This window comes from Chinchilla lanigera, unplaced genomic scaffold, assembly GCF_000276665.1.
Source record: "Chinchilla lanigera isolate Chin_1 unplaced genomic scaffold, ChiLan1.0 scaffold00011, whole genome shotgun sequence".
In the NCBI taxonomy this organism is placed as follows: Eukaryota; Metazoa; Chordata; class Mammalia; order Rodentia; family Chinchillidae; genus Chinchilla; species Chinchilla lanigera.
The window spans coordinates 3842146-3864706 of NW_004955412.1; the positions used below are offsets into that span (position 1 = coordinate 3842146).

Here is a 22561-nt window from a genome sequence, read left to right on the forward strand (position 1 = left end):
TTTCCCCACCTAATATTGTTTTAGGTCAAACTTTTCTTTTTTTTTCTATGAGTTCAACTATTTTCTGGAGCTTATTTTACATATTCAGTCAGGGCTGACATTTTACTTTGCTTTCTGGTAATGTTTAAAATATTTCAGTCTTTAAAAGGCTAAAAGGATGTAAAAATTGTAAATTTCAAAGGTCATATGTCAAGCAGTTGTGAAAACAAAAGATATGTTTTGATGAAATACATAAATACTGCTTCCTATTTTGGGCTAGTAAGTATTTCTGGCTCAATGACTTTTGTAGAAAGATCCATGGCATTCAAATTGAGGAGGAAAATGGCAAAACAAAACAGCTTGTACCAGTATCTAAGAAACATGCTGGTTTTATTTATATGGATGAAATATTTCCTCTTTAGGAAAAGTCTCAGTGACTAAATCACTAGGTAGCACAAGTATAAAAAGTGAGTAAATTGCGAATATGAATACAGCATAAATAATAGTGAAAGGTACGTTAAGCCTCTGTTACCTCACTACTGGGACTGACTGAGGAGTAAACTTTGCCTTCTGTGAAATGAATAAAGAGGTATCTGTGCTCCAGGGCTCTAATGAGGAGTTTTTAAGTTTTAACAGATTTTAACAAATGGAGTTAATTTTAGAATTATAAAGGTTGGTAATGAATCTTCACATTCAATCTTTATAATGAAATGATGGCCAATATTCTCTGTTAATAAATTATTCAACATGTTTGTGTTCTCCATTTTAAAAACCAGAGGATTGTAGCTCATTCTGTACTTTATTCCAGTGAAAATTCCTTCCAAATATCATCGTCCATAAAAATAAGCTGAGTGATGTGCTGTCCTTTGAACCTGAGTGTGCTAGGGTTGGCCTCGGTATAGCTGAGTTTAGAGAGAAATAGACAGAAGGAAAGTACACTAGTCTAACCCACTGAGCATGTCCAGTGCACTTTTGCAGTATTTATCTAGCAGTCATGAAGAGGAGGAAGATGGTGATGATGATGATGTGATGAAGAACAGAACAGAATCCACTGTCTTTAAAGTGAGTGAGAGCCACAGTTCTCTCATCACTGTTGTGTGTAACTGGCATGGCTGCTTGACCCCTTGAGAGATCAAAGATTACCAAAGATTTGTGTAATCTACTCATCTGCGTGCCTCATTGTTCTCTGCTACATTTGTTCTTGCTATACTCCCCGCAGAGCCAGAGATAATGCACATGATTATATATGCTGAACGTGTATGAGAATAATGTCTTCAAAATTAACTTTTCTTTTAATTTCTATTGACTCACTTCTTCAGCACTTTACTGGTAAAGGTTAGAAAATAAAAACAATGTTTAGGCTTCTGTCACAGTTAAATAATATATCATATTTGTACGACTTTTATCCGTGTGACTAAGTACCTGAGCAAGCCAACTAGGAGGAGAAGCAAGATTTAATCTGGCTCGTGGCTTCCAATGGTTTAGTCCATGGTATGGATGCTGGCCCCACTGCTATTAGACCTCTGGGGAGACAGAATAATCATAATGGAAAGAGGAGAAAGCTGTTATCATAATGGAGCAGGAGAAAGCTGTTATCTTCCCTACAGCAGAGAAGCAGGGGGATAGAGAGATCATCAATGGCAGGGCTGAAAGCCAGATCTAGTCACCAAGGTTATACCCCCATGATTTGCTCCCTCCAGCCAATTCCCAACTCCTACTTCCATCCCCTCCCAATATGGCTAGCAAATTGTGGTGCATTAGTGTGTCAGTCCACTGATGAATTTAGAATCCCTCCACCCCCATCTAGTTACCTTGGCAGAGCCATGCCTCACACATGAGATTCTGGAACATTTAGGATCTATTTCTGGAACAAAGTAAAAGGTCATTTAATTGTATTCATAGAGCTAATTATCCAAGAAAAATTATACTTCTGCAAATTTAATTAGCAAATAAATCAAATTAACTCTTTCCAAACACAATATTTTCACAAATTAAATTAAAGCCTAGACTATAAATTAAGTAAACTGCCAAGAGTCTTGCATGAAGTTATAGAGCTAGGTCTAGAGTTTCTATCTTAAAAATTCTTAGTAACATTCACCAACTGTATTTTCTGTAACCCAGTATGTAGATAGTGGTTTTATATAACATTCTATGCTAATGTGCCTCTCTTTTATTCATGGAAAGATACACAGAGAAGTAGGGTTCATTTTCTCCATTCTGTTGCTTTGTAGAATTCATAGAGTCAGACATGAATGCATGAACCTCTGTATCACAAAACCTCTAATGCACATAACCACTTATTCACTTAACTTGAATCTGTGTTTTTGGAACTTGGGGCTAAAATTAAATGAACAATGGAAATGTATGTTGATATATTTGGCCCATGAAGATTGTAAGATAGCAGTAATTGTGAGGATATTACCATGACAGTATTACATACAATGAAATAAATCATCTCTCAGAATGTTCTGAGTGATTTTTTTCTGATAAATCACTTAGCTAGTTTATTAATTTGTATTTTGTTTTATTAGGTTAAGAAATTATACTTTATTTCACTAAAAACTAATTTTAAAGATTCCCACTTTCAAATTTATCCCTTGACATTAGCCAAAACAAGAAGTGATTCAAATGATAAAGTTATAAATGTAAACACTTAAAATATTCTAGAGAAAAGTTATTCTTCAGCAAATTTAATTAGCAAGAAATATATATTAAGGAGCTTTAGGTTTCTTCTTAGTAAGCAATGTACTACATGAAATAATCATTACTATGAATTGTATCATGGAGAAAAGTCTAATCCTATGGATTTGTTGTGATTATATATTTATAATATGAAATCTTGAAGAATATTAAGCAAGAACTCTCTGATAGTATTTGTTATACCAGCATTTCTATGCCAAAATAGACCTGCATAAATTTCTCATGTATGCTTATGACAATATTCATCTGACTCTGAATTCTACTTTTAAATAATGAATCTGTTTCCTTATCACTGCCTGAATAAGGAAGAAAGAAATCCACATGTTGCTTTTCTAAACAAGAAACATTTTTCATTTGTCCCCATATAGTCCCTGAGAATAGAAATATGTATAATCAATATCAAAGAATGTCATATCTTTTCCATTTGTCTATAAATATCAATTTTTAGTAAGTGCATATTTTACTGGGTATCCAGCTTCAGTTTCCCCATTTCCAAAGCATAATACAGTTCTCAATATTTTATCTTATCTACTGTATTAATAAAACGTGTATTATTTTACAATATTTTAAAGGCTATATACTTTGATAAAACTGTGCAGATGAAAATAGGTTGAAAGTCAAACAGGAAATTAACATGGAGAGTGGTCATAGATTTGTAATCTATCAACAAAGCAAATTCTTTTTTTCTCTAGCTTTTATCTACATACTCATTTTCTGCAATTCTTTACAAATCTTATAAGGTTTTAAAATGTACTAAATCCAAACAAGAAGACTTTGCAGTGCTCGAGTTTATAAACATTAAATTTGAGAAGAACACTTGGAAACAAGTCAACATTTTTAGTATAACAGAAAATTACATTAAATCGAAGAAGAGAAGAGGAGGATAAAATATCGTTATTGTTTAAAAATATCCTGATCTTCAAAGAAACCTGAATATATGGAATTACATCGAATTTGAAATAGTAAAGTCAATTTCCCATGATTTCATGTCCTTACCATACCTCACTATGCGTTATTTCCATCACAATTTAGTCTGCAGCCGTACTTAGACTCCCTCATCCATGGTTTTCAATTTCTTCCTGCGCTCACCTTTATCCTTTCTGTACCAGAGTACAAGGTTTATTGCTTTAGTAATTCTCTCACCTGGCTTTAACACCCTCAACGCAGTGTTCTTTCATTTTACCTGCTCTCCAAGTCCTCCCTGAATCTAATCGCTCAAGGCCTGAGTGTCTTCCTCACACCGCTTAGCACCTCTGAAAGTGGCCGACAACCCTACAGCTCAGTCTCACCGTCAGTGTGTGCTCCTATTCTTACCTAGGTCCTCAGTGTACTTACTGTACCAGGGCAATTTTCACACCAGATATCAAATTCCATGACTTCGTAGTAGCTAATTCCGACACTTTTCTCCACGTCCTGATTTAACGTGCAATGTTAGATTGTTTTCTTCCCAGAGATAATTGAAAGAATTGGGCAAATGATGACTTCATTCAGACTCTAGATCTATAAACCTCTTACTTTCCATCCACATACTTTGTTCCAAAAATCTTTTTAAAACAACAAAAGGTATACAATGCAAATCTAGTGTAAATTCACCTTCATTCTGTGTCTTACCTCCTTCTGCTTTACGAGGAATCATACTTTCTTGGTTGTTAACCTTTCCAAATTTTCAAACTTTTCAGTCCACTGGTTCTTTTCCTATGCCCTTGTACATAATCTCATTTCAGAGTTAGCGGGGCTCATTCTCAAGTCCTTAACTTCATTGTACTTCATCTATAAACTAAATGACAATAACTTCAGCTTTGTACAGTTGTCATCAAATCATTGAGTTACATATACAAAGTGCTTTAAACAGTGCCTCACACATGGTAAGAGTCCAGTTGATACTCTCTCATTATTATCTAGTTATGCAAGCCATAATCCCCAAAACTAATGCCATTTCTCTCTCAACACGCATATTCTATCCAGCATGAAATCCTCTTAAATATCTTCAGTGTCCATTTATTAATCTCATTCCATGACTTTTGCCTAACCTGAGTAATCAACCATATGAGATTTATCAGCCTCCTAGGTTTTCTTTCTACTTCTAACACTGGTTATTTTCAGAGCTTTCTTCGTGATACCTTTCAGGGGCTAGAGGGCTATCATCCATTCCGAGGTCACGTGTGTTGAGGAACAAAGTGTTATCAGACAACACCCACAGGTGTTTGTTGATGAGAACCGCACAGTTTCTTTCATGCTATAATGGGAGCGTGGAGAACTCGCCAGATGCTCTCTGAGTGTAGAGCCTAAAATGTGCGTTATGTCTCTTCTAAAGAAGTTGCACTCTGTCCTGTATACGTACCACATGCTAACCGGTGGGGCTACTGGAGATCCCACTGTGTCCTAAATGAAAGTGCAAACATTATTCTCCTACTTGAAACATATCCTAGAGTTTCAGTGACAATTAGGAAAAGTCAAAGCTCTTTAAGATGATTTCCGTGGTGCTTCATTCTCACTCCTGCCTTCCTCTGCAGCCTCATCACTCCCCATGGCTAAAGGAGCAGCAACTATACTGAAATTCCTTCAGTTCTTACATGCATTGTTCTTTCCCCTAGGACCCCAGAGATCACCATATTGTATCAACTATTTCTAGAATATTTTTATCTCTCTTTGCCTCAATAACCCTCACCATATAGACTGGCTGTTCCCATCTCCATACTTTTTAAAAATATACTCTAAGTCATCAGTTAATTAATTATGTGAATTCCATATTTGTCGTGTACCTACCAGGTCTCTTAAAAAGTGTAGCCCACAGTAAATAACCCTGAGTATAATTGCTGAATGAATAAATGCTGGAGGACTATAGCATCATTCCAGGAATTTCTTTCAGTTATTAGCAAATGTATTCTTGTCCCTTGGCCACAGTACTCTGTCATTGGAGCTTCCTGGCTCTTTCTCGATTTGTGCAACTACCTCTGGTTTGGAGGATAAAAATAATCTGAGCAGAACCGTGTAGTGGAAATGGAGGCGTGCAGCTGCTCGTACACATGTGACTCGAGCTAGTCCCATAATCAACTGCTTTCACTTTTACATAATTTTTAAACGGAAAGAAAAAATAGTAAATTTTTTAAAAAATTGTAGAAACATAAAGGCTATACCAGACCATAGTCTCACAGAAACTACCACGTTTGTTTTTTTTTTTTTTTTTTTTTTACCTAAATTAGACTCTTTGCCTCAGATAATTAGAAGTGGTGGTACTTATTCTGAGCTGCAGCTCCTAAATCCATGGCAGAACTAATGCCATGGAAAGACTGTGAGTTTATACGTAATCATACATTCCGAATCAAGAATCATTAAGCAGAGAGATCTAAAGCTTGTACTCAAGTTAGATGCAGTTAATTTCTTTCCCAAAAGCCCAATTAGGCCGCTCATGTGGAGGCTGTCACCGTGATCCCTTGCCTCAAGGAAGAGATCTTCCGTAGCTCCCTTTCAGCCAGGACCCTAGCCTCACGCCCACCACCCCTCCATGTTTCCAAAATTCTACAAAGAAAACTTTTGCCTTCAACATTTTTGCGTATTATATAAATAGCAGTGATCACTCACATTAACGTGGAATTCTGTCCTCTTTTCTGAAGATGCATGAACATAAAATAAAAAATACCCTTTGGCTCAATAGCTTCTTTATGATGGATTTTTATGTGCTTTCTTAGAGAAAAGTTATAAAACTTGTTTCTCTCAGTCTCCATCAAAGATATACAATGTTTCCCTCTTTTTGTGCAAGTCACAGAGGAGCCATAACTATACATTTTCACATCAGATGTAAAATTCATATCTCACTTGTGACTTATGCAAGGAAAATAGGAAGCTCCATTAGACAGACCTACAATTTGTCTGTGAAGAGTGAACTGCGGTTGGGGAGTACTTTCCTTTGAAATCATTAAATCTTTACAGCTAAGTATTCCTTCTGCCTTGACATATTCTACACATTACTTCATCATATGTATAAAATGGTCTTTAAAAAATACATTTAATGACTGCAACAATGGCCAAAGTTCATTCAGTACTTTCCTTACTTTCCAGAATTACACTTTGAGACACTTTTTATCCTGTCACTTTGATGGTATGTAACAAAAGGCTTGTGTCAGAATTTCACTGTGGCTTCATCTATGGAGTCTTCTCCCATTATTAGCAGATATTTTGAGCCAGATGAATAGTGTCATCCTCCATAAAACATTAGTGTACTTTTTTATCTTTTTTAAGTTGCATTGCTTATTGTGAAAAGAAATCAGATTTTTAGCTGAACAGATATAATTTCAGCAGAACAAAGAAGAAAAATAACTGTGCTTTGCTTCACTGTTAAAACTGACGTTTCTATTCATTCTTTCAATGTAACTTAAATTGGTAGGGTTTTTGAGCAACAACCCCACTTTCAGATTTTTATAATAAAGAAATTCATTTCAGATAATATTCTATAGATCAAAATGTTACTGTGCTTTCAGATAGTTTTCTTTAGGAAGCACTTGTTCTTGTTCACTAGTATATGTTTTAAATCTGAAGTGCCCACAAAAGTGAATAAATTATCCTTAATTACAAATACGTCACTTGAAAGAACAATTACTTACATTTTCCCCTACCTTGTCAGGGACAGTATGAATGAATAAGGGATATCCAAAGTGTCACTAAAATGTTAGCACTGCTAGTAGGCTCAGGGTCACAGTGTCATTCAGCAGGGTGCTAGGTATGGAAATCTTTCCAAATAAATCTTCAGGCACTCCATCAATGTTATTTATTTAATACTGAATACTCCAAGAGCTTCTAACAACTCACACAACAATTTTAGGATAATAATGAAGAGGCAAGAAAGAAAAGAAATGAAATCATGACAACTTTCATAATTTGAATGTGACTTTCTGAAGTAGGTTTTGTCTTCCCCGTAAAGGTACCGGCGCTTTCCTGAATCCATGGGGCAACCTTAGCAAGCCCAACCACGTGTGGTGCCCCCATCCCGTTAAGCTGGCTCGTAGCGCTCTCCATGTTTCCGAGCATCAGTCTGCCTACCAGCAGTTCTTCTGCTGCCTGGATAGTGCCTTAGTGTTTTTGAAACTCGTCTCACGTGTCATCTTTTCTGGGTTACAGTCCCTCATCTTCCAGTCTAGTGTAGTCTTGATTTGTTTTCTTACCACCCACTCTCTGAGTCACGTGGTTAGGTTTTTTAAAGGTTTTTCTAACTACTCATCACTTTCTCAAGGAATTGTGTCATTCTCATCAGTGATTAATTTCAAATATAAGTCTGGCATATAGTGCACTCTCAGAAAAGTTTTCCTGAAGGAGTTCAGGGGCATAGTGAGAATGCTTCTCCTACCCCTAGACCCTAATCTCCCTCATTGCAGAAATGCTGTTCGGGAGCGGGGGGTGTGTGTGGCTTGATAGATCTTCTTTCTTCCCATATTACAAATTATTTTTCCCATTTATATAGATTCTTTTCCTTGATTGGTTGGATCAAAGAACGCAAAGGAATTCAGATTTTATTACAGTTTAAGTAAATGAAAAAACTTAAAATGGTTCAAGTATAAGCCATAAAGTTAATGACTATATCACTACGAATTAAGACATTAAGAATTTAGGAAAGTGAACAAGAGTAATTCACTTTGGTTACAGCAATCTGCGGTTATTAATTCTTACATAAATAATTGAAGTCCAGCTATAATGCCATCTGGCAAGCCCCAAAACACAAAGGTAGAAATTAAAGACTATAGCTCAGCAATTTTGTCTTTCACTGTGGGGAAAATATTTAAATCCAGATTTAAATCTATTAGGAGGTGGTTATTCTAACAATGAAAGAACTAAGCTTTCTTCTCAGTGAGACGTTCACTGCTTAGACTGCTCATGTGCACATAAAATTACTGGTAAGGGTATAGTGAGAAAGAAACTCAATGTAAACCATTAGAAGTCATTTGTCCTCTGAGATCAAATGGAAACCAATGATCACTGAGGAAATAGGAACAACTTTACCTAGACTCTTTTAGACATACATCTACTAATTTAAAAAAATTTCATGGCTACACTAGAGATGGTATCACAAGCAACAGTGGTAATAAAATTTGATAAGGGAAATAGAAATTTAGAGTTTAAAATAAAATTATTTCTTTACCAAAACTTGCATTTGGAAAGGGATTATGGTTAGTTCGGAGACTACATGAGGAAGGAGTGAAGCCAGCAAACATTATCTACAGAAACCTTAATATAATATTTGATTAATTATGAACCTAGCAACCAGCTTAAGAACTAAAGCATACTGACAGTAACAATAACCCTGACATTCACTGGATGACCTCTGGTAGCATTGTTCTGACCCTCCTCAGGAGACGACAAAGATGGTGAAATATGTAGTTATCATCTTTGAGATTTAAAACTATTATTATAGGACACATGATTGTCTAAGAATATATTCTTCATTTTTGCTTCATGTTTGAGCATTGCTAAGATTGCACCACGTGTAGTCACTTTTCACTTGTGTTTCTCAGCTACGTTTCTGGGTCTTCTCCATGTGTTGAACATAGATATAATTGATCTAATAATTAATACAGTGTATAAATGATAAAGCAAATACAGAACAGTGTATCAGTTTTCTGTTAATGGACGTTCAATACATTAGATTGTTACCCAGTATTTTACCCTGCTTAATGAGTTCGGAGGCCCCCTAAATATCACATTAGAGTAATTGACACCACACTGGCCTCAACTATCAACAACTAAAAGGCTGAAGAAGATAAGTGGAACCCTTACTTTCATACCCTGGATGATACCTCAGGAGCACAGTCCTGCAGGGGATAGAGCGAGCAGTAGAGTTGATTATCATTCCGGTCTCCTGTCAGGAAATAACAGGAACTTCCCCTGGGAGGAGACACCCCAGAAGAACACTGCGGTTCCACTGAGCCGAAAACTGAGCTGAGAGGGAGACCAGGGAAGCTGATGTGTCTGAAAATTGCAGGTCAGAAACCGAAACCCTCGGCAACACAGAGAACAGCTTCCAGAAACCTGTGTTGTGATCCATGGAAAATATGAACAGGCTGTAAATACATAGGGCAAAAACTAGCGGGGAAAGAAACCCTGCAGGTGGCCGTAAAAATACCTGATGCTGCCGATGGGCAGAGGACAGCGAGGAAAGGCTGCTGTAACCCTGTCCTAAAATGACTGCAAACAAACGTCAAAGGATTGAGCTGAAGCACAATGAATTAGCTGCACTTCAGAGCAAAATGTACCCCTAGCTAAGGGCCAAACATTAAATTCAGGAATAGGACAATGGGGAGTCTCTAAAAACAAATGAAAGCAATACACAGACTATAAGGAGGAGAAGACAGACATCATCCAAACCGCTGGGATCTGGATAGACTAAAAATGCAGAAGAGATAAATTTTCACTTGATTATGCAGATGAGACATTTATCTTCTCCTGTCCTCAACATCGGAATTTCAAGTTTTGAGCTTTTGGATTAGGAGATTTACCTCAGTGACCTAGTTTCTTAGGCCTGTAGACTATGTGTCAAGTGGCTCTTGGAGTCAATAACCATATGGACTAATTCACATAATAAATTATTTCATTCAGATAGAAAACAGAGAAAAAGAGAGAGAACGGAAAGAACAGAAAAGAAAAGAAAGATTGATTCTATTCCTTGGAAAACCCTTGTAAAATCATTTAAAGGAAAAAGTTAACATAAGAAACAAATGGAAATAATTTTTGAAAATAAAACTTATAAAATTAAAAAGTACCCAGCACGAATCTGACATTACGCATTCTCCCTCTGTACAATTCTTGTCATACACATTATTTCTAAATATTTTATAAACCCTCCAATACATTTTTATTTACAGGACAAAAGAGAAATTAGAAATTTTAGAAATTAAAAAGCAAACTTATTTTATATTTCCACACGTATGCTCTAATCAGTCTTTCCTTTTAATCATGTGCTCTTTTATTTTTTCTTTCTATTCTTTTTAAAAAATGTTTATTAATACATGTTTGCAATACATAGTGACTACATTCATTGTAGGGAATTGGTACATGTGTATAACTCATCTCAGTTATATTTCCCCTTCCCTCTAACCCTCTTTCACTTTGCCAGCCTGAGAATTTTTTTATCTGTTTAAGCCTTATAAAGTTAATTAGCATATATACAGATTAAAAATCAGACTAATAGACCACTTTCAGCAATATTTCAATACTGTCACCATTTCCACATCTACATTATTGAAATTTTTGTTTTGTTTTGTTTTGGTTCCAGGAATCAAACTCAGGACCTTCTGCTTGCTAGGCATGCGCTTGCGCCGCTGAACTATATCCCTGGCCCCATTATTGAAATTTTTGTTGTTGCATTATAGTAAAATGTATCCTGCTTGGTGAAGTACGTATCTTTCAGGGATCGCTTGTGGGTAATGATGCATTCAGTCTGGTAGTGTAGATCTCTTATCTGTATTTCATTTTCAGTCCTTAAAGAAAATCGACAAGGTACAAAATTTTAGGTTCATAGTTTTCCCTCTTATCTAAGCACATTTAACATAGAATTATCCCAATACCATCCGCTTCCACTGCTGCTATCGGAAACCTAGTGGGGATGCTAATCATTGCTAATCAATGTTTGGCCCTTAGCATGATCTGAGTGTCCTCTCTGGTTACTTTTTAATATGTGTGTTCTGTGATCTTAGAAGTGTCTTGTATGTATCAGGGTTCCTGTATGCATAGGTTCATGTCATTATTACTTTGGAAAGACTTGTGCCATTTCTCTGAGGATATTATATAATCTTCTTTGTCTTTAGACTTCCTCTCCTTCCTCTCCTGCATCCCTGACTCCATGTCTTAGACTTGACTGAACTTACTTTTTACCCTCTAGCTTTGTTTGTATCTATCAACAGGTAGCCATAAATATTTCATATGTTCTTTCACCGTCTCTGTCTGCATATGAAACTAAAACTGTCAAGTATTTTCAGAAATATGCTCTTCAGCTGTATAGAATTTGATGTTTAACTTACATGTTGTTTTATATTCATAGCATTATTTTATTACTTTCTAAATTTCTTTTTTTAATCTGTAGTTATTTTGTTGTCATAGCTTCCTTTATTAGTTTTTAATCTATCAGTTTTATAATTCCAAGATTGATTAATATAAGCATTCAGTATGAAATCGTGTGTTAGTCTGCATTTGGCAATTCTAAGACTGGGTATCAATTTGAACAACAAAATTGAAAAGTCAAATACTACTATTATATTCATAAAGAATTGCAAATCTAATGTTGAGGTAAAAACTTAAGCATAAATCATTTGCAATATACAGGGAACAAAGTGATATACCACAAAAAATACCCAAAGAGGTAAGTAAAGAAGATACATGAGATACATGAGTTTGTTTTGTTTTTGTTTTTGTTTTGCTGTTTTTCTTCCAGTACCAGGAATTGAACTCACGCCTTTGCACTTGCCAGGCAGGTGCTGTGCTGCTGAGCTAAATCTCCAGCCCTAAAGAAGATACATGAGTTTAATCGATTCCTTTTAAAATAATTTAAAGTAAAATATATTGTACCTAAAAAGATAATTTTATTTTTATAAATATAATTAAAACTCTAAATTAATATATTTATCAGCACTTGTTTCCACAGAGAAAATTAATTAAGAAGCAAAATAAAACTTTTTAAAATATACCAAGCCACAAATAATACTGGGAATAGTGGAAAATTAAAACATTTCTTTGTCTCACAAATCAATTAGGACAAAATTGAAACGGAATGTATAGTAGCTTCAATGGTACACATGGATAAACAGGTCAGCTCGAGGATCCCCATTCCTGCTTCAGGCCCAAAAGCTTTGCTCTTGTTGATGTGGTGTATAGTGAGCTTTTCCTCTGCTGGGCATAATAGCCGATGTCCACAGCTTGAAGGATGAGAGGCTTAGTTTAGCTCACGTTTGAAGGGGATTCGGTTGAGGGGCAGCTCCTTCCAAAGCAGAAACATCACGGCAGGAGGGAGTGGTGGGACAAGGCTGTCAGTCCATCCCCAGGATTCAGAGCAAGGTACAGTGCGGGCGAGGAAGGGACCGGAAGCAGACGTGAGGCTGCGCTTTCAGAACCCACCCACTCAGAGCCAAATCGTGCCCTTCCAATACTTAGGACAGTTCCAAAGCCAATCACGTTCCAAAGCCAATCGCTCAACTCTAACCAACACATGTGGCGTTTTTACTTTATTTTAGGGCACAGGTAGTTCACACAACATTTGATTGGATAGAAGGTAAAATCGTCTAACTATGAAAAATACTAAAATCCTATTTGTGTGACATAATTAATAAAAAGTAAGAGGTAATTTTTAAATTTTGTTATGAAAAGATTCCTTTTTTTTCAAATAAACAAAAAACTTATAAAAAGTTGATCTTATGTTCCACTAGAAAGATTTGTCCTGCAAGTTCCAAGTGTATTTATTAAAGGCAGATATCAAAGCATGTATGTTGCTACATCTCTTTATCGGGGAAACGACAAACTTAGATGACTTTATTATTAACCATAACAATTATGTGGATCATCTGGCAAGAAATGTTGAACTATAATTAAATGCAGTAATCAAGAAAAAGCAATTTATTAACAAAAAGGATAAGTTCATTAATTGAAACACAAGTAGTTAATCTCAAAATGCTTATTTAAGAAACAATAAAAGAGAGAAACCTCTCACAAAGGTAATAATCTGAAAATCATTCTGTTAGCATTTATTGGGTACTCTTTGTCATTAATATTTCTATGGCAACTAATTTACAAAAGTGTATCTGACCCTGTTCTCAATAATTTTATGAAAATATTTCATTAGTTTATTTCATAAACAATTACTGAGTACTAAAAATATACCCAATATATTTATAAGGCAATTTGAACATGCTAAATGAAGAAAGAAAAATGATTTCGATAACCTTGAGGTAATTGAGTTTTAAACAATAAGTAAATGTCCCTTTTACACAAGGGAAAAACAAATTCAGAGAAATTAAGTAAACTTACTAAAGTTGCATAGCACCTTGGTATCCATATTGTGTTTCTAGTATGTGTGTTGCCAAAGGGAGCAGGACCATAGTGTTGTAATCTGGGTTTCCCTGAAGGTGCAGGGTTCTAACCAATATGTGATACTCGGGTAAAGAAAGAAGGTAAAACAATCATTTATGCCATTAAAATTATAAAGCCCATAACAGATTACCATATTATTGCAAATTTTTAACCTGCTTACTCTCAGATCTCTCCAATAATCACAAATACACTCTGACATGAGTAGTAATATTTCTGCTGTATTTTACAGTATAAGGAACTAAGAAATGAGACAGTAAATAGGTTGCAGTCAAAGAGCTGCTTTTATATCCAGGAGTCTGGCTACGAAACACATTTCATTCAACCACTGCCACTTACTACTCATAATAAAGAAATTTAAAAATAAACTTTCAATAAGTACCAATGGTAATACTTTCCGCTATACTTGAAATTGTGGATAATGTGGTTTATTTTATAGTGGGACATGAAGTAACAAATTTGCCAGGAGAAATTCAATATTTAGTCAAAGAAAAAATAGTTTTAAAAAATTAAGTCCTCTGACAGTGGCAGATCCAGGTCACTTTTGTTATTCCATAAGTATTTCAAGGAAAACATAATTTTTCTATTCTTTATGTTGATGAAACATATAGGCAACCCTCCAAACAATATTAGCACAAAGCTTTTCAATGAGGAGAAATTTTACGCCCATATCCTACACTCTAATTAACTACTTTAAAGATAAAAATGCATAATACATTACTATTTTTATTCTCCTATTGTCTTGTTATGAAATTTTATTTTACTTTTTAAAAGATAAAATTAAAAATTAAAAACAGAAACAAAATATAAGCAATAGAAACATGTTGACATATTTGCTAAGCGATCACCAACCATTATGATATCATATCTATTAAAGCTGGTTGTGTACAATCAAACACAAATTCACTAATATGTATATACAAAAACAACCTTAGTTACCTACAATCTCACCTTTGAATACAGCAGGAAAAATCCTAAATAAAAAGTCACAAATGCATTCCGATATATAATAAAATGTCATGTGATGATGATGTATCAGTTTTTCAGGAATGCAAAGTTCAACTTTTCTGGTGCGTGTACCTAAAAAAACAACCAAAATTGTCAACTCTTTAATTCAGCCATATCATATCTTATTCCTAAGAAGACAGAGCAGAAAGGTATTCAGAGATACACAGTAACTTGCCATAGCATTTTTATATTAATGTATATGGCTATTTTCCCTATAAAAATAATATATTTTTTCTCTAATAATATTTTAGAAATTATCTTACACATAGCATATATAACTTATAGTAAAATGTTAGCGGAGATTAAGTAAGGTATAATAAAGCACTCTGCTGTTTAACAGAAAAGAATAAGGGGCTGGGATTTTAGCTCAGCGGCACAGCGCCTGCCCGGCAAGTGCAAGGTCCTGAGTTCATCCCTGGCACTGGAAAAAAAAAAAAAAAAGTTAGCAGTAAAAGAAGAAAATATCTCAGCTGACTACAAATAACTCTACTACGGACTCCACTGAAGAGGAGGTGTTTAGGGCAGGTCTCGAGGGGTTCATAGAATGTTAACAGATATGATTGAAAACACGGAGACGTGTCTCTGGGTCGAAAGGTAGGGACAGGGATAGCGAGGAATCAAGCTGAGAAAGTAGACTGCGCCCAGACCATAAAGTAGCTTAAATATAAATAGCATGGAGTGAACCAGTAAAACAGAACTGGGAAAGCTAAAACAGACTCAAGGACACGAGAACCAGAAAAATGACAAAAACAACAATCATACTGCAAGCAAGAAATTTCATGTATTTAACATGCCGGAATAATTTGTTATTTTTCCTGTCTCACTTTAAAACTTTCAGTTAGATAGAAGAAAGTTCTAAAAATGTATATGTGGTGGGAAACATTTCTAGATAGTTTGTAGAAAATATTGATATAAACTTGAAGTTACAGATAATTTTCTAAACAAGTAAAACTATGGACTTTTTTGTCCGAAAAATGTGTATAGAATTGTATCATAGATGCCATAATAAGTTAACAATACAATGAGGAAGAACGTTTCTAAACAAATACAGTTTTAATGTTCCTAATACACAAGGAATTCTGATAATTTAAATAATGCACACAGATATTGAAAAAGAAAAGAAGAAAAATTAAATGACCAAATAATCCATACAAACGTAGAGGCAAGTGGACAATACAATGAAAATTGTTCAACTGTTTGAAAGCTCAGGGAAATAATTAAATTGAATCAATTTAATTAATTAAATAAGCAACAAAATACAGCTTTGTACTTATCAGTACTGACAAAAATTAAAGAGATTGGTCACATGAAACACTGGCAAGGATATGGTGAAAAAGTGTCATATATTGCTGATAGAGATGTAAGAAGTGCTGTATATTATTGAAAACAATCTAGCAGTATTTATTAAAACAAAAAATGTCCATGCCCTTTGATCTAGTAATTGGAGTTTTATAAAGGTTTTCTGCAGAAAAGAAAAGGAGTAGTACATGATATACATGCAAGATTGTTCATAATAGCATTGTTTATTCAGTGACAAAAAATAAAATAATAAAGCAAAACTGGTACTATGCTAAATGTCTAATTATGAGAGTCAGTTAATTAAATTCTTTCCCACCTATACAAGGTAATAATAAGCAGCGAATAATCAATCTAGTGTTTATTGGACATGGTATTTTAATAATAGCATGTGCACTTATTTTATGTTTTTTAAAAGACAAAAATAACTCAAAATACATGTAGATATAGCTGTCATAGAGGCATATAAACTGTATTTGTGTCAGGTAGGGAAAATTCTTAATTTGTTTAATTCAAAATTATTTTGTTTGACTCATTATATTAAACATTTATTAGTAATCATGCCAAATTACCTTCCTCATTTAAAAAATGTAACACTTAAAATGTAAAACATAATGTATTAAAACATACAATGCCTCTGAATTGCTGTGCTGAAATAAGGAAGAAAAGGAGATGCTACCCTTACGCTCTATTTATCAGATAATCCACACGGAAAGTAAAATATATCAAGTGGCACGTGGTCCTTAATTGTGAATACCTTTTATTGTTTTCAGCCTATTAAGCACTTAAGTTGCCAGATAGCAGAATCTACGTCCCTAATAATGGAAAGAGTATTCACAGTATCTTCTCTCTCTCGAAGCCCAGTCCCTACAATCACATGGATGAAGGTCAGTGGCTACATTCCTGGGAAGTCACGACTGCGGAAATCTCAGGCCGTGCTGGAAATTCCAAATGTGCAGCTGGATGACGCCGGCATCTATGAATGCAGAGCTGAAAACTCCCGTGGAAAAAATTCATTTCGCGGGCAATTACAAATATACAGTAAGTGTTTCCATCAAAGCATGGTGCTCACTTTCCAAGAGTCAGGTCAAAAATGGAAATTCATCCCAAGAGTCAGGCCCAACATGCAAATTTAACTAAGCATTATTTGTTAGGTACATAAAAACCAAGCGATAATTTATTATGCTTCTTTGCATGATAGAGACTCCTGCAAAATTATTTTGCTTACAAAAATGTTTTAAAATTAAAAATGAATGAGGAATTATCGATCTCTTTGAATAACATACAGAGATTACATCATTTAACAGGAGGCATTTTCCTGGCATTACCTAGCCTCTGATGAGTTAAAAATCTTACAATTGTATTAAATTAATCTAGATCTTGGCTTGAATCAATGGGTAAAATGTGTTTACCATGAACTAAATCCTGTTGAGCTGCTTCTTTTGAGTAAATGAAGTTTTACTAAAACACAATCATACCCATTTCATTTACATAAGGTCTGTGTCAGCTTGTGCCTGGCTGTGGCAAAATTAAATAAAGCCAGAAACAGGCTGATTTGCAAAGCCTGAAATATTATTGTCAGGTGCTTTACAGAAAAAGTTTGCTGACTTCTGACCTAAATTAATGCATCTGTATGATCTATAGTCTCTACAGACTACAGGCATTTATTTTACCCCAAACTATCCAAGAGCCAACCAAGTAATGTGTAGGAAACCAGATCATCTGGTTCCAAATATTTACAGTCTCACCTTTGCCTCTAACGGTTACAAATCATATTCACTTTTCCTATATACTGGTGTAATGCATACAGTAGGTAAGTGACAAAGTTCTCCTTTTCGGCTTGAGGACACCAACAAGAGAGGAATGCACTAAGCCATGCCACTTGCATAAGCAAGTAAGATTATTTTTTATCCAAATATGAAAGACACTACGTCTGTCACTGGATTTCAAAGGCAGTTCTCCTAAAAGGCAAAATGTTTTGGGCTTTTTTTTTTTTTACTGTTTTCTTTTTTGGCACCAGGAATTGAACTCAGGGCCTGGCGCTTGCCAGGCAGGCGCTGTGCCACTGAGCTACAACCCCAGCCCGGCAAAATTTTATATACAGGGACCCTTAGTGAATATTTTCAAACATAACTAATATCAAAATTCAACCTATTTTTCCATGTACCAGCTCTTTCAGAAATTCAGCCCTGCAAGCACACTGAGTACTTTGTGTGCATTTCATTCACCCAAGGAACTTTATTAATTGTCTCATACCGCTAGACATGCTAGCATCAGCGCTTCAAAGAAATTTGTGATCAGACTGGATTGCATGAGGGGGAGCTCCAGGTTAGTGAGGCTTGTGTGCCATGACAAGGCACATGTAGCATCTTTGGCATGCGTTTCAGAGGACGGAGGGAAAGCCTTGAAGAGGTCTACTACCTGAACTCATGACAGTATCTCAAGGAAAAAGACATAGAACCGGTTAATAATTTGTAGGATTTAAGTACGTGCTTTGGTTTGGTTTTTGAGTCATGGATCCTTTATTCGGATGAAATCTACAAAGTTCATAATTTTGCATTAAATTCACATTGTTCATAACTATCCACAACTCTTTAAAGCCAATTATTGGGACAGTTCTCTAACCATAGAGGACAAATGTTTTTATACCCCAATGGAAAACTGATTAATCTTTGAAAACATTGTCATTTTATCCTCAAAGTAGCAGAATGAAATATTATGATCTCTCTTTGCAAAAAAACAGATAATATAAAAAACAAGTGTTCCACCACAACTTGCTACTCAAGACAGTAAGCACACAGACAAACACATACACACAATGTTAACAAATACTTCTTACTCTTAAAGCTCTTAGGGAAAAGCCCCAAGTTGCTCTGTTTTGAAAATGGCCCCGACCCAAGTAAGGTAGCTGAGATGGAGACTCTCACACAGCTCCACTCTCCCTCTTCCCCTCTCACCACAGGAACTTAATTCCGAGTCAGTGAGGATGATTTGCAGAAGTTTGAAAAATTGCCTTCACTCAGTATCAGTGATATACCTTCTTCCTGATGAACCTCCCAAGGAGAAGGTTTGCCTGTGAAACGCTCCTGAGAAACAATCTGTGGGTTTTCCTTGTCGTGGATAACTGTAGGGCAGCCGGGTAAAGACAGACACGCCAAAGCATATCATATTAAATAGAAAAATAATTTAGATTATTATCTAGAAAGAAAAACTAAACACCTTATAGCCACTTGGGATGCCTGTGACCTCTCCCTATAGGCTGTGATTAGGACGGCTTCTGACCAAGCTCCAGCAGGTGGCCATACATTTTGATTTTCCCTAGATAATCCCAGTTTCCGTGTGTTGTCCTAAGGGCGATGGCATAACATTTAGAGACTGAGAGCCCAACCCACAACCCCAAACCCACTTCTATTTTGCAAAGTGCCGACACTGCAATTACGTTTGAATTCCAGGGTTTCAGTTTAGAAAACAACTCTTATCCGACGCTCAGCTGCTGGGGCAACTTGGCTCGCATGCCAGCAGAGAGAGTTGTGGGTGTTCACTGCTTATCCCTTAGACTCAAGAGATAAGCCAGCGTTTTAAGAAAACCTTTGTTCTGTCAAAACATCGGAAGTTGAGCGGCAGAAACAAATGTATACTATAAATTTTGTTTAACTCAGCATCAGTATTGTATGTATATATTACAACAAATTATATAACATAAAGAGCCCATGGTAGTTAAAGAAATTAAAATTAATGAAAAATTATGTATGTGATATAACATGAACAGGTTTTTAAAATAATATAAAAATTAAAATGTAAAATTTTGAGAACAATTTAAAGTACAGGATAAGCTCTGTAATTATCATAGTGAATATGCCTTTTATTAATATAATTTATGGTGAATGCTTTTGGTTATCTCTGTTCTTTCTAGTTTCTCATGATAGACCCAAAAGACCTGGCTTTAACCATCATAAAAAATTTTAAGTTTGGGTTAGGGTTAGGGTTTGTCTTCATTTCCAATATAAGTTGAGCCTGGTGATTTCAAGTTCTCAATGAAAAAGAAGGAAAATTACACAAGAAAAGCAAATGAAGAAAGAAGTTAGGAGAGAAGGGCGAGGGGAGGATAAAAAGAAGGAAGGAAGGGAAAGCGGATAATTTCTATTATAATTCTATACCATTACAAAGATTGTTGCTTAGCCATGCACACCATGCTACATGATTTACTGTACCACATGGGGGGAGTCCAAGAACCCTGAAGTACTAATGAAGGGAACTAATAGTTGCAAAGAGTGTTACATCGTAGGCACCAGCATAGACACTATGCACCACTGATGCTTTATAAACAGAACCACAATACCCACTGTTATTAGAATTCTTCAACAAAGGGGCTGGGGATTTAGCTCAGTGGCAAAACGCCTGCCTGGCAAGTGCAAGGTCATGAGTTCGGTTCCCGGTACCAGAGAAAAACCAAAAAACCAAAAAAAAAAAAAATTCTTCAACAGATGAAATTATGACTAGATACATTAAGGAATTTATGGTGTAAGGTCCTATTAAAAATAAACATTAGAAGCTGGCAATATATTTCTGTGGCTAAGCACAGGCCCTTTGTTTGATCTTCAGTATCTCAGTAAAATATACCAATACTAAAAATACCCCAATAATAATCACAAGTAGTAGAACTAGAATCCAACTTAATACTGGTAATGACACCAGAGTTAAACTCACACCCACATAACTACTGCTACAAGATGCTCCCTCTCAGATGTGGTTGACCTAAGCTAATGCAGGGGATACAGTAAGTAATGCATATATACTATGGTTTATTAACATTACAGAAAACTGTTTAATACATTCAAGTTCTTGCCTGTACTTCTCACTATTTTTCTTTTCTTCAAAATCATGCATTTTTGTTTCTTTTTCTTTCTTTTTTTTTTTTTTTTCCGGTACCGGCAATCGAACTCACTTCCTTGCACTTGCCAGGCGGGTGTTATGCTGCTGAGCTAAATCCCCAGCCCCGAATCATGCTTTTCGAATGTGATAGAGGACTTCCTTCCTGTGTTTGTTGGGGGGATTGCTGTGCAACTACGAAGGGTCTTGGACATGCTAAGCAAGTACCGCAGCACTGTGCCATGTCCACAGCACTAGATATATTTTTTAAAAATGTTTTAGCTATGAAAATACATGATAAGTTTACTGTGGGAAATGATAGAACATTATAGCTTCCTGATTATTAGTTTCATACATAAAGAAGATTTCAATGCTGTTTCTTTGGAGAAAAAATTCCTTAGCTGGAAACAATTTCTTGTTATGAACATGGTGCCATATGTGTGTTCACATTTTTAGAGAGAATGTAGTTGAACAAAATGGCAATAGATAAAGGATGAGAAGTAACCAATATTTATCATGTTCAATCATCGTAGTAGCCCACTGAATAGAAATTAGCATCTACAGCTTTCAGTGGAGACTCATTAAAATTAAGTAACTCATTCCCAAGCATGTAGTAGAGCAAGAGCATCGCAGCACTGGGATTTGAACCTCCACTCACCCCCAACTGTATAATCTCTCCAATGTCCTACATTACTTCTCACTGGCCCACAGCAGAGAGTCATAACATTAAAAGTGATCTATTGGACAAAATGTGTTGACTCCTCAGTATTTTAAGAGTGCAGGAACAATGAATGAGGCCAATAACAGTTAGCATTTATCAGTAGAGAGTTACAGGATTTCTAATGACAAGCGATAATAAGCAAGACTGCCGTTACGCACATCTGCTTTGTGTTTCAAAAAAACGCAACCCGGAGACTCAAGTGAAGCTCAGATGTATTACATAAGTACTTGCCAACGTACAGTACATCTGGCAGGATTCTAATTGCTTCTGAGTTTAAAGCGCCATATGCCCTTTTAGTTTTCCACACCCTACAAGAGGAAGTTTGCAAAAGATGGATAAAATGAACGAATACTTTATTTTAACAGGGCTCAACCCAGGATTTATTTTTCCAGATAGGTCAAATACTAATCACAGTGCAGCCCACACCTTGGTATCTGTGAGCCCCACATCATTATTCAGAAGCTAAAGCTGTTGCCCTTTAGCAACCTGCATGCTGCAATCCTCGCGCACTGAAAACTTTTAGCGGAGCACAACACACATGTTTTCTCATAAAGTCTCATAAACATGGGTATGTCAAATTCATGTTTATTCCTTAGAGTATTTCTATTGATGAATTATAGTTTAAATTTTATGAGTTTTACTATATTAAACCATGAATGCATAGCAGGAAAATTTCACAAAAATAGTATTGCATTTTTAATATTTATTGTTTATACAGAATCATCAAAATTTTCAATAATCATTAGTTTTTGGTGTACAAAGTCTAAAAAAGAACAACAGAAATAAATTCCTACATGAACTACAATGGAAATACCAATAGCACTCTAAAATATAATCTTCAACTATCACAACCAAGGCATTCTGCACACGTGACTACAGCATGTTTCAGCCACACTATCCCTTACACTGACAGCACATGTGTTTTGA

The 22561-nt window shown here is 35.5% G+C and overlaps 1 protein-coding gene across 1 annotated transcript in view; it reads left to right on the forward strand.

Moving 5' to 3' along the window:
• Positions 1-22561, forward strand: part of Cntn5 (contactin 5) — a 1017390-nt gene that overhangs the window by 737051 nt on the left and 257778 nt on the right. The window contains exon 11 of the mRNA XM_005377960.1: positions 16904-17085. Within this exon, the coding sequence (XP_005378017.1) occupies positions 16904-17085 (182 nt within the window). The remainder of the gene's footprint in view (positions 1-16903; positions 17086-22561) is intronic.